The sequence below is a fragment of the Sphaeramia orbicularis genome, chromosome 24 (assembly GCF_902148855.1).
Source record: "Sphaeramia orbicularis chromosome 24, fSphaOr1.1, whole genome shotgun sequence".
Lineage (NCBI taxonomy): Eukaryota > Metazoa > Chordata > Actinopteri > Kurtiformes > Apogonidae > Sphaeramia > Sphaeramia orbicularis.
In genome coordinates, this window is record NC_043979.1 from 26,614,912 (window position 1) to 26,626,969 (window position 12,058).

General features: G+C 35.8%; 1 protein-coding gene across 1 annotated transcript in view; it reads left to right on the top strand.

Annotated features, from left to right (window-relative positions):
- The window catches only part of slc30a2 (solute carrier family 30 member 2), a 37,004-nt gene that overhangs the window by 3,664 nt on the left and 21,282 nt on the right, over positions 1–12,058 (top strand). Inside the window, exon 2 of the mRNA XM_030127899.1 lies at positions 11,633–11,844. Coding sequence (XP_029983759.1) covers positions 11,633–11,844 — 212 coding nt within the window. The remainder of the gene's footprint in view (positions 1–11,632; positions 11,845–12,058) is intronic.

Sequence of the window (12,058 nt, forward strand, 5' to 3'; positions counted from 1 at the left end):
CCATCCATCCATCCATCCATCCATCCATCCATCCCTCTCTCTCTCTCTTTCTCTCTCGCTCTCTCAAGAATACTAAGCTAGATGGTGAATGTAGTGTTCCTATAGCAGCAAAAAAAGAACATCTAAGTGGGCTTCCGTGCATTATATGTCAAATTTAAATACAAACTGAAAAATGCAAAAATCCAGACATATTCAGGGTCATCACAGTTACAATAAAGGAGGAGAAAATAACAAAATTCTGAAAAAAAAAAAAAAAATATGTAAAACAATAACATCAATGAATGTAACTTAAACAGAAAATGTGTCAAAAACATAATACTTTTACCTCTTTAACATATTGTCAAATAGCTTTGCTTTTTGAAATGTGTAGAAAAGGATTCACACAAAAGCAGCTGGACTTTCAGTTGTTCTGATCATGAGGTGATAAAGTAGTAGATGAACAAGATGCTGTTTAAATAGGAAGTGGCATAAAAAAAAAACCTGACAAATATTAATGTAACAAATATACTGAGCCCAGAAGAGTGGCAACTGAATATGTATACACAATTATCCAGTTAAATTAATCCCTTACAGGAGTTCCCTGTAGTATTGACATTCTAAACTCTCATGTTCTGTGCCAAAACACACTTAGTTCTACCAAAACCACTACTAAATTAACACTATGCATATACAGACTGTGTCACTCACTAAATAAAGTATAAAACTCATTGCTCATAAACATCTGTATTATGGAATTTTCTGCTAACTAAAACTCAAAGTCAGTTAAAATTCAGTTATTTTTCATCAGTCAAAATAACTCTCATAATTCTGGCAATGTCAGTAGGTTTAAGCGGACTAAGTGATTCCTTTTAGTATTGATAGACTCTGAGGGCACTTTCACACCAACTTAATTTGATACTTACTTTTATTTGGAGCAGATTTGTAAGAGTGAAACCTCCACCAAACAGCCAGTCTTTGGTCCATCCAGAAGAGGAAGTGTCGGATTAAGCTGGACCATAGTTTGATTCCTATACAATGGGAAAATATTTTTGTCACAGTTCAGACCAGTCACAGGAAGTTACACAAGACTATTATCGCCAAAAGATGAAAATAAAAAAACAAAAAGATGAAAAAGAAACAGAAGAACATGCTGATACAGAAACTGTCTATAAAGGGAGATGTAGCAAACGTAGGCCATGACAGCAGGATGAATTAGTCTGATTTGGTTATTACCAAAATGACAGAGTAAGAAAAAATTAATAACTGAATGTTTAGAAAAAATGTACAAACTGTCTAAAAAAGAAAAGTAGAAAAGAGCAAATAGTCATTTTGACCTGAGTTTGGGCTTTCAGGTGTGAAAATGCACTCAAGAGTCACCACAAACAAACTTAAATAAAGTTGCTAACCTAGCAGCATGTTAAAAATGACAGAGTGCATGGTTGTTCCTGTCTAAATGTCAACTCTGCAAAGAAATGCTGAGACGTGTACCCAGTGTTAGTGGTAGCTGGGACAGGCTCCAGAACCCCCACGATACTCTCAGGGAACTAAGTGGATCTGAAATGAACAAATGAAATGACATAATGTGAATAAATATCACTAAATAGAAATAAAACTTCATATTTAAACATCATTTCTACCTGAATAACATCAAATATTCACCTGCAGCAGTGGAGACAATAAACAAGTCTGATGACTCTACACCACTTCACAACACCATCAAACTACATGTTATGTTCTTTTTATGATTGATAGACTTCCACTAGTAGAAAAGACAGAGTTTAACCTAGTTCTAACTAGAAAATATCATTGATTTACAGGCTCAGTGCATAAAGTTTCAACCCGCTTAAAGACCCTCATTGAAGTCAGTGTTTGGTTCATTCATTCTAGGACTTATGATACTAGATATATTTATTCTAGGTGGAATAGTCTACCTTAAAGCTGAATGACATTTGCCCTAATATAGGAAAAAAAGTCTGTTTTGAGCTATTGTAGAAATATGATTACTCAGAGAGGACTGCTCCAACTTCAGATGTAAATGGTTCATTTTAAACATATGAAAACTTATTATTCAGGTGGATATCTACTAAAGAAAATATAGTCATGAATGCTCTGTCCCATTTCTGAAATAACAATTCATTGTCCTTAATTCATATGGAGAACAAAAACCCTTATGAACCACAATGAATATCTGCATATGTGCCCCCCCCCAAAAAAACAAACAAACAAAAAAAACCCTCCTTGCAGTGAAATATGAGAGTGCAAGAAAATCTGTAGGCAATCCAGACGCAGAGCTGCAGTTCCTTGACTCAAAAAGGATTAAGAACTCTCTGTGGTTTATGATAGATTGGGGTTAGGTGTTCACTGATACTGTTCTTACAGCCTCATGGTGTCCCAAACTTTCTGAGTAACAGAACAAAGTAGGATCATTCTACAGTTAGGCTTTCATGACATAAATCCAGGTAGGCATCTAAAAAGGATGTGTGAACATGACTGGCAGTGATTACAGGACATCTTCAAGCTGGGTTTGTGCCAAATTCACAAGAAATCAAAAGAAAATGATGCTACTTTTACAAAGACTAGAACCTCCATGTGTTCAGCTTAACCCATAAAGACCCAGTCCTACTTCTGTGGCAATTCCCAACTGAATTGTTCTCTCTATTTAACCATTCTTGAGTGATTTATCACCATTTATTGTAATATTATCTGCTGTATTTTGTGTTTTTTCTGTGAAAAATCAGGTATTTTCTTATATTTAATTCACTGATCATGTAGATGTCCATAAAAGCTCAGATTAAATTCAAAGGTTATTATTTCAGAAACAGAAAAAAACAAAGAAAAAGTGACTTTTTCTGCAAAGACAGCAATAGCTGAATGTAAAAACAAGTGTGTCCATCCACTGCCATTGATCCATCTCCATGGGTTTTACTGGTGAATCAATGTTGTAGAAGATGACGGTGCTTCGACGTTCACTACAGAGCCTCTGAATGTCCAAATGAGTCATATCTAATGACCATGAAAAGACGACAAACTGCATTTTACCTCAATTATTTACACGTATTGATAGGATTATAGTTCAGAGGTTTTTAAACATCTTAGATCAGTAGATGGTTTTGGTTGCCAGTGGCTGTTTGGGTCTTTGAGGGTTAAAGGGGTCATATTTTGCTAAAACCACTTTTATTAGTCTTTGGTACATTTATTTGTGTATTTGGATCCTAATAGTTCATAAAGTTTGAATTTGAACCCTCCAGGTGCTGCACAGCTATCTTTATATTCATTTTGGCAAAAATCGAGTGGATTTCTACAACCAGTTTTAATTCCTACTTAATTTGTTACGTCTAGAACTATTTACGTCACAACATTTGCACATATAAGGTCAAGACTTCTGATGAACATTTCTCAGAGTACGCCATAATTGTTCATCAGCAGCAGCGTTTGTAGTCCATACTGAAAATATGTCCAAACTTTGAGCTGATTACCTAAAATGTTCAGTTGTTGGTTGAATGGGACAGAGCAGCACAGCCAACAACCTGGAGGAGGCGGAGTGTGAAGTGGCTCATTTGCATTTAAAGGGCCAGCACTCAAAATGACCTTTCTGGTGTCATTACTCAGAAATAGGGTTGAAGATGGACCTGTGGAGTTGAATTAATAAAGAATTCAGACCCAAGCATAGCATTTTCAGTTTATGTAGACCACAGGGAAATGTTTTAAAATGCACAACTCCATTTAAAAAAAACAAAATATCACTCCTTTAAGAGATATCTTCATTACAAAAACCAAGACAACAGCGAGCACAGACATCTCATCCAGTCAGAGTAAGAAGTTAAATAAACTGTACACTCTGCACCTTCAAATAAAAAGCTGTAAACAAATATAAACTTTCTGATGGACCTCTTTCCGTCTGGGCCCTGGGGTATCCACTCCCACTTATCCCAACATCATTACATCCCTGAAACCAGCACGTTGTTTACTTCAGCGTTGTTGCTGCGGGTGTTGAAATGTCAGTCATAAAAATATAATATGTTCCTCTGAAATAGAAATCTGTAATTAAATTCTTACTCGATATTTTTTTTCCCCTCAGTGGACATCTCCTCTGTGGGCTCTTCATTTTGTATCATTTCACAGATCAATGAATATACCCTTAGGTGTATGGACTGCTGATGCTGAGTGTCAACAAACACTGCAGCCCTGCCCTGTGGGAGATAAACTGACTAATGGATGAACCGTCTTCCAAACTGCACTGTCATATTTGTAACTGGCACAAGATCAAACACGTGCTCAGTGTTATTTTACCAGCTAATATCTTGACTCAGTGACACTTTGCTGCAGATGCTTTCTGAACATTTGATGGCATGAAAAATGAATGTGAGCTATAAAGCAGTGGTATAGTCCACGGTATACGGCGGTATATGGAGTATACCTACTTATTTTTCAGTCAGCATTGGGTATACCCACTTCTAAATCCTCCTAATTTTCAGCTAAAAAATTCAGTAGTATCTGCGACCCAAACTGCCCATGTTTTCCCCTCAGATGGTGTAGCCATGACCCGCCCTACTCTGTCTCTAATTGGCTAGTACTTCATACCTTCACTAATTAGATTGGTTCACTTTAGGCATCAGGACTGATGAGCCAATCAGAGGCAGAGTAGGGCAGTTCATGCTGAGGAAAATTTTGCTAACTCAGCGCCAGAGCCAGGGCTCTGCTTAGCACTGGCCACCTCTGGAACCTGACTGGACACCTCAGGCACCAGTGCCACCCCAGTTGATTGACAGGTCACTGCACGTCTCGTTGAAAGATGCATGATTATTGGAAATGCGAGGAAGGCAGAATAAACATCTTTCAAATGAGTGACACATATTGAGAGAACCAACTTTCATGGAATAGATAATTCTGAGGTAAGATTTAAGGTGGTTTCAGAGTGAGTCACTGTTTTAAACTACTTGTCGTATGACTGCACATTTAGAGAAGAGATTTTGTCGCCAATAGTTCAACTGTGCGAGTAGGCTTACGTTGTGAAAGGCTAATGTTATGAAAGGCTAATGTTATCCTGTGTTTGCCTCATGTTGAATACATTTACATTCATGCAGCTGCTTGTGTGAACAGTAAAACCTACAAACTGCTCCTGATCAAGTCATGATAATTTTATAATAGTGAGCAAATACTACTGACAGATTTTTGGGTAAACTAAATAGAGCAGTCTGACCTGTCACTGTTTCTAAAACGTTGTTTTTCTGGGCAACTTAACAAAAAAGGGCAGAAATTAAGAGTATACCCACTTCTCCAGGGACCACCACACCACTGCTATAAAGCAACAGCAGTAACTGGAGGTAGTGAAGTACTTGTGTGTGTTTGTTGTTTTTCTGTCTCTCAGTGGGATTATGCACTTGAATTTCCCTCGGGATTAATAAAGTATCTATCTATCTATCTATCTATCTATCTATCTATCTATCTATCTATCTATCTATCTATCTATCTATCTGTCTGTCTGTCTGTCTGTCTGTCTGTCTGTCTGTCTGTCTGTCTGTCTGTCTGTCTGTCTGTCTGTCTGTCTATCTATCTATCTATCTATCTATCTATCTATCTATCTATCTATCTATCTATCTATCTATCTATCTATCTATCTATCCATCCATCCATCCATCCATCCATCCATCCATCCATCCATCCATCCATCCATCCATCCATCCATCCATCCATCCATCCACAAATGTAGGGAAGTGAAAATTTTCATTTAGAAGTTGCCACATGAATGTAGTTCTAGGTCTTTAAGTGTTAATAAATCAATAATATTATTAATATTAAGATAAAACATAATGACAATGATGTCACTCACTGAACATCATACTCTAAGAATCAATCACAAAATCCAAAACTCAACATTCAATTAATCCATAACAATAACAATACTGACAGTATAAAAAACATCCTGTCAGAGGTGAGTAATTGGCCCAACTGATTACTTGGTCTATAGAGCAGTTAAGCCCCACCCCTTTCATTTGGCCCCATGGAATGTTATTTTGGAGAAGACATGAAGTCAAGAAAGTTCCAGTTTGTGTACAGATATGAAGTAACAGCTGGTTTTGTAGGAAATGGCTTCATATCTAGTGGTACATATTATCAACACCAAAACAGCCGTTACCTTGACACATTAACCCCTGATCTGTAAAAACAATGTGGCAATGTGTCAAAAGAGGTGAAAATCACACAAATCTGGTTATGCTGCAGGTACAGAGTCATCTTCAGTGATTCTGAAGAGATCACGGAGGGAAAACTTTACAATTACTCATCTCCCCAAGAGCCCCTTTTCCACCACAGGAACTTTACCTTTATGCAGGATTTTCCACTGAAATTACCTGTGTAATTCCCTGAAAAAACTTCCTAGTGCAAAATTCTGAGCCTTTAGAATAGCCAGTGGTGTTGTCCAACAATCTACCAAAAAGAAAGAAAGTGTTCAGATATAATGCCTTTGTAATCAACAACATTTTATAGATTTAAGTGCAATTTAATTTACAATTACTTCCATTTATACCAGATAAGGCTGTTACAGTTACATCTTGCTGTACGCCATCTAAATTCAGAGTAGATCAACCCATTGTAATACCTTCAGAAACATCTAAAATGAAACAAAATGTAACTATTTAGTGGAAAATTAATATCTTTTGGATGATAAACTTTAATATTTTTTAAGCTAGTGGCTAACTCTGCTCAGTAAAGTCCACTTTGCAGCATCTATTAATATTTTTCATACAGTTGATGTGTTTTTAATAAGAAGTCTGAGTAACTGAGGATATTTTGCACAGATATTTGACAGACTATTTGCATGTTTTATCTGCATAATCACAACATGTTCAGATTTGAACATAATGTTTCCCCAAGGCTTCACACTGTCCATATGAGTGTATTGTTTTCTGCTGTGTGTGTTTGGAGAGTATTTTCTCTGATGTCCCAGCGGTGTAATTGAACAGAATCTGTTTTCCACCCGGCTGGTTCTTTTCAGCGTATATCCCCAAAGATGTGTCCATGTATATCTGTATGTGTGTATGTATGTGTGTGTGTGTGTGTGTGTGTGTGTGTGTGTGTGTGTGTGTGTGTGTGTGTGATAAAGCCTAATCACAAGCACTGGCAATCTCCTATGTGAGGTGTGTGTTATAAAGTGTGTTTGTGGTTATCTCGAGTGAGCCCAAATTAGTTTTTTCCACCTCATTAGGCACATCATCGCTGCTCCCCCTCACTGCACATGGAAACAACGACAGGGAGTGTGTGAGTGTGTGTATGTGTGTGTAGAGGAAATGGCAAAGTCAGCATTGTGTTGTGTTTTGTGATCGAAAGACATATGTGTTAATATGTGTTAAAAGCACTGTGAAGCATTATGTTTTTCATTTTAACCACGTTGTGGTTGCAAATATGATAATATCTAAGACCTAAATATTGAAGACGTTTCATTTTAATGGCATTTTTGGATTATACCGTTTTAACAAACAAAGATTAATAATGTATGAGTCTCAGTCAAAGAAGATTTTGACAGTATTGGAAGATGAATGCAGTAAAAATACTTCAGTATAATTAAATGCACTGCATTCAAATCTTTCCTTGACCAAAACTATCAACTAATCTAAAATGTTTGATAACTTTTGAACCAGTAATCCTATCAATACATTGAAATGATTAATGTGAAATGCAGTTTCTCAGTTTTGCAGTGTCATCAGATATGACTTTTTGGATCAGCATCTGAAACATCCTTTCACAATTAAAAATCATGTAGTTTGATAAATAATAAAGGTTGTAGTGCTTTTTATGTTTAGTTAATGATATATTTTGTTGAAAAAGTCACATTTTCTTCAGTTTTCTCTGTTTTGATACAATAACCTTTAAATTTGCTCCAAGCTGTTATTAACATCAACATGATGAGTAAATTACATATAAGAAAATACCTGAATTTTATTAAAAATGCAAAATGCAGTGGATAATGCTATAATAAATGATGATAAATCACATTAAAAAGGTTAAATAGAGAAAATTTGTTTAGAAGTTGCTCTGATTGTCTCCAAGAGATAAAATTGGGTAATTACCATCAAAATGTACTTAACAGTATAAAAATAAAGGCCATAATATTAATGCAAATCCAACCAGTCTCATATTAAAGTGCTATATGTTCTCAAACTGACTTGTTATGTGCTAAGATGTTAATTACCAGTTTTGGTATTTGGTTTTTCATTGCTATATGAACTATAACATTGAATTGTTTTGAGGTTTTTGAGTGTGAATTCAAGTTCTGAACATTGTGAAATACACCTTAGGTAAATTGGCAAACTTTAATGTCAATAAATATAGCATGATATGGTGTTGTACAAGTAGCAACCTCTGGGATTGAAGAGCAAAGCAAAAAAATCAAACAAAAAAAATCTTCCTTAAACTGAATCTACATGGGTGACCTTGTTCTAAAAAGGGGGTCAATCCCTGTAGTCCCCCCATGCTACAATGGACAAATTTACAGCAGAAAGAAATATGTTTACAGTCAACAATAACAATAACAGCTTCGGGCGTCTATAGGTTGCTTCCATCCTTGAAAATCGTGTGGATGTCAATTTTGATGTAACTCACATGTTTACATGGTTTTAACCCAAAAATTCTGCATAATTAAGAGAGTGGATACTGTGTGTTCTGTGTTATTTGTGCCTCACTTGCATTCACTTGAGTCAGACATTCAGGGCTATTGATTCTTTAATGCTTTCATGCATGAATTCTTGAGAAACGGAGACAGTCAGACATGTCCAATTGGATTTAGTTCATATTTTGAGTGAGATACACATATGCATATTGATGGCATGAATGTAGTTTAAAATTAAATATATTTTGCACAAACATGTTCATAAACACAATGGATTCATGTCTGATTTATCTCATCAGCAGCCACATTAATGACTTGATAATGTATTAAAATAATAGAAACATTAATTATCCAGTAATCTGTGTGGTACTTAAGGTATTGCAGTGCTATACACCACTATTAATAATATTATTGCAAATATTGTAATTATATTAACAAGACCATCAGATGATTATGTCATGAAGTTTACCAGTATAAATTAAATGCTTTAGTTGATATTAGCATTAATGTGTATTGAATTACACTGCCAGCTAGGTAACTTGTATGAATTAGCTCAGGTAGTTATTAGTGTTGTTGTACTTTTTATTATTGAATAGCATGAATACTATGTGCTAACATTTATTAAGCAGCAGATATGACTTTATGGTGTTTATAAGTAGACTATTAGTGGAGGTGGCTGGGGTTTTCTGTAAATTCTAGTTTAATTCCTCAGTGCTCTACAACTCCACCCACTTGTTTCCATAGAATCAATATGGTGGCGCTCATGTCATGCATCTTTAGGCTTCAAAACTGCAGGTCACATTGCTCAGGGCATCTTAGAACTTCTGACATCTGGCTGGGGAGAAGGAGACCTGGGCTACAGGCTTTATTTTAGGTAGAAAGTTCTCCTGAGTGAATATAAATGTATGCAGAAGGAAGAAAACATGGACTGGACAGTGCTGGATAAAGTGAGCTGGAATAAGTTTTATCAGGTGATAGTTTCAGGTGTGGCTGCTCAACCTTTTGCAAAGCAGCCTGTTTATTTGTTTGTATATGTGTAATATTTTTCTCATGCTGCTATACTGATTGGTTGTTAATAAAATGTAATGAGAAAAATTTGCATCTTGACTGGGAACAGACAGCTGAAATGCATTAAAACATTCAGCTCATCTCAATTTAGGGATTCATCATAAAAGATTTGCATGTGCTTATGTGAAGTATATCTTGGAGTATATCTCTGTACTGGTCGTCATGATGCCATTAGTTGATTCTATTTGTAAACTAACAGATGCCTACATTCATGATAAGAATCTGTATCTAATTGACTAAAACAGTGTCACCATATTCTTATTTTAAAGGTTTGATATGTGAGATTTACCTGTGTATTTAACTAACTCTTAACTTCTTTTCATGAATAATAACAGGCTGTATCTAATCTATTAAAACAATGACAGCCAATACTCCTACCAACAGTTAAATACGTAAGATTTACACATTTGAAACTTACACAAGTTTGTGTGGAGTGTTTTATGCCAGGGTCAGGTCAGTTGTTCATGTGACTTACATGATTTCAGCCTGTCACACCAATTTCCATGAAGAGGAGGTTGCTCTGTCTGCAAAAACCATAACTTTCTCAGCTCATGGGATTTCATATTGTACACTGTTGCAGCTGCAGAGGAGCAGAAGAGAGGATTCAGAAGTGAACACAAGGATTTTTTTTTGCAGGAAGAACCTTTCCCCATGCAAAAGTCAGCAATACACCAATACACAGTGCTATTGAGGATGTAAGAAGCTCCCAGCACAGAACAGACTTCAACACAAAGTTCCATATGCCAATATTATAGCTCTCTCTGTGGTTGTCTGACCTGCAGCACTACACTTTTTCTTTAATTCCCACTGCTCTCGTTGATGTCTTCAGAAGCACCTGATCACCGCCTCCAGCTGCAACAGCAGATGAACCCAGTTAAAGACCAGCTGGTGAACACAGTCAAACGTTTAGATATCTTTCTCTAATGATAAAACATAAAAGTGATGAAAGATGAAACTAATTCATGGCCTCTGGATATGTACATAAGCTGGGGGGTGTAATATTTAAAATAGAAATATACTTTTAACTTTATTTAATTTCGGACACTAAAGGCCAGCACAAACCGTCTAAGAAACAGTTTTTATCCCAGGGCCATAATTGCACTGAATACTGCTGGACATTAAATTAATTGTGTGGGATGCTGAATGTTGTCCAGAGTATATGATAATGTTTTATGTGTCTTTTATTCTTCTAGCAACACTTTTTTTTATGCTTTTTTTTTTTTTTTTTTTTTAGATATTTATGCTGTCAGGGTTTTTCTTTTATATTTTAGTTTTTATACTCTTTTATATACATTATTTATACTTTTTTATGGCACCTAGGACAATTGTACTTTTTTAATTTCATTGTACCTGTACAATGACAATAAAGACATTCTATTCTATTCTAATTTGGTGAATTTCATCTTCCATATTGTGCGATGCATTTTAATCAAATTTCACCCTAATTCTCTGTAGATTACCTCAGTTTTATGTTAAATTAATCATCGCACTTACCTCTGTTATGGTTTTTCAGTTTCAGAAGAAGCACTGTTTGTGTAGCACTATGAGCTGCTCTTCTTGCACAAGTGCTATAGACGTTATTATGACATTTCACCATATTCCCTTGAGACCTAGCAATGCATTTTTGTCCTTTGTAAAGAAAAAAACAATGTCCACTGCAAAAAATATTCCATAAAAAATAATTATAAAAAACTGTAAAACTGTTGGATTATGCCATTTCCAATCAAGACAATTATTTATGGTAAAAAAGCCAAATTTTTTTGGAAAATGAGAACTTAAAGAAAACATGCTCAAAGATTAGTAATGATCATAACCATTTCTTTCCAGAAAAATATCCCTTTTGCTCTCCATTAACATAATCTTTTCTCCCAAATAATACGATCCAAACATTGCACAGGCATATGTAAATTAGTCTCTTACCAATAAATGCTGAAAATACAAAAATATTCATTTGATATCCATGTATCTGTCTCCCTGCAGCTCTTTTCCAGACTCCAAAGAGCAGTATCCTGAATTCCCTTTTAAAAATGGAGGCATGTCTGTTGCCATTGAGCTGAAGCGGCCCGTCGGTGTCCACTGTCATGGTACCAAAGCCTTGGCAAGTGAAGAGAATGTGGACAAACTGTTGGCCAAGAAGAAACTTTACATCGCATCAGCTGTGTGTCTTGTCTTCATGATCGGAGAGGTCATAGGTAAGAGTGACAGTCTCGCAAATTGTACAAGAATTAAGATTTGTTACACATCATTATCATATCCTGCTGTTCTGTCATGACCCCTTCGGAGAATTTTCACCCCCTAGACCACAAAGTTTTAATGCTCAGGATCAATATAGAAATAAAAATCTCATGTGATGTTGTTAGTTAGCAAAAATAGTAGATGGTTTGGGTTGGCTGGCTGTTGGGCTGT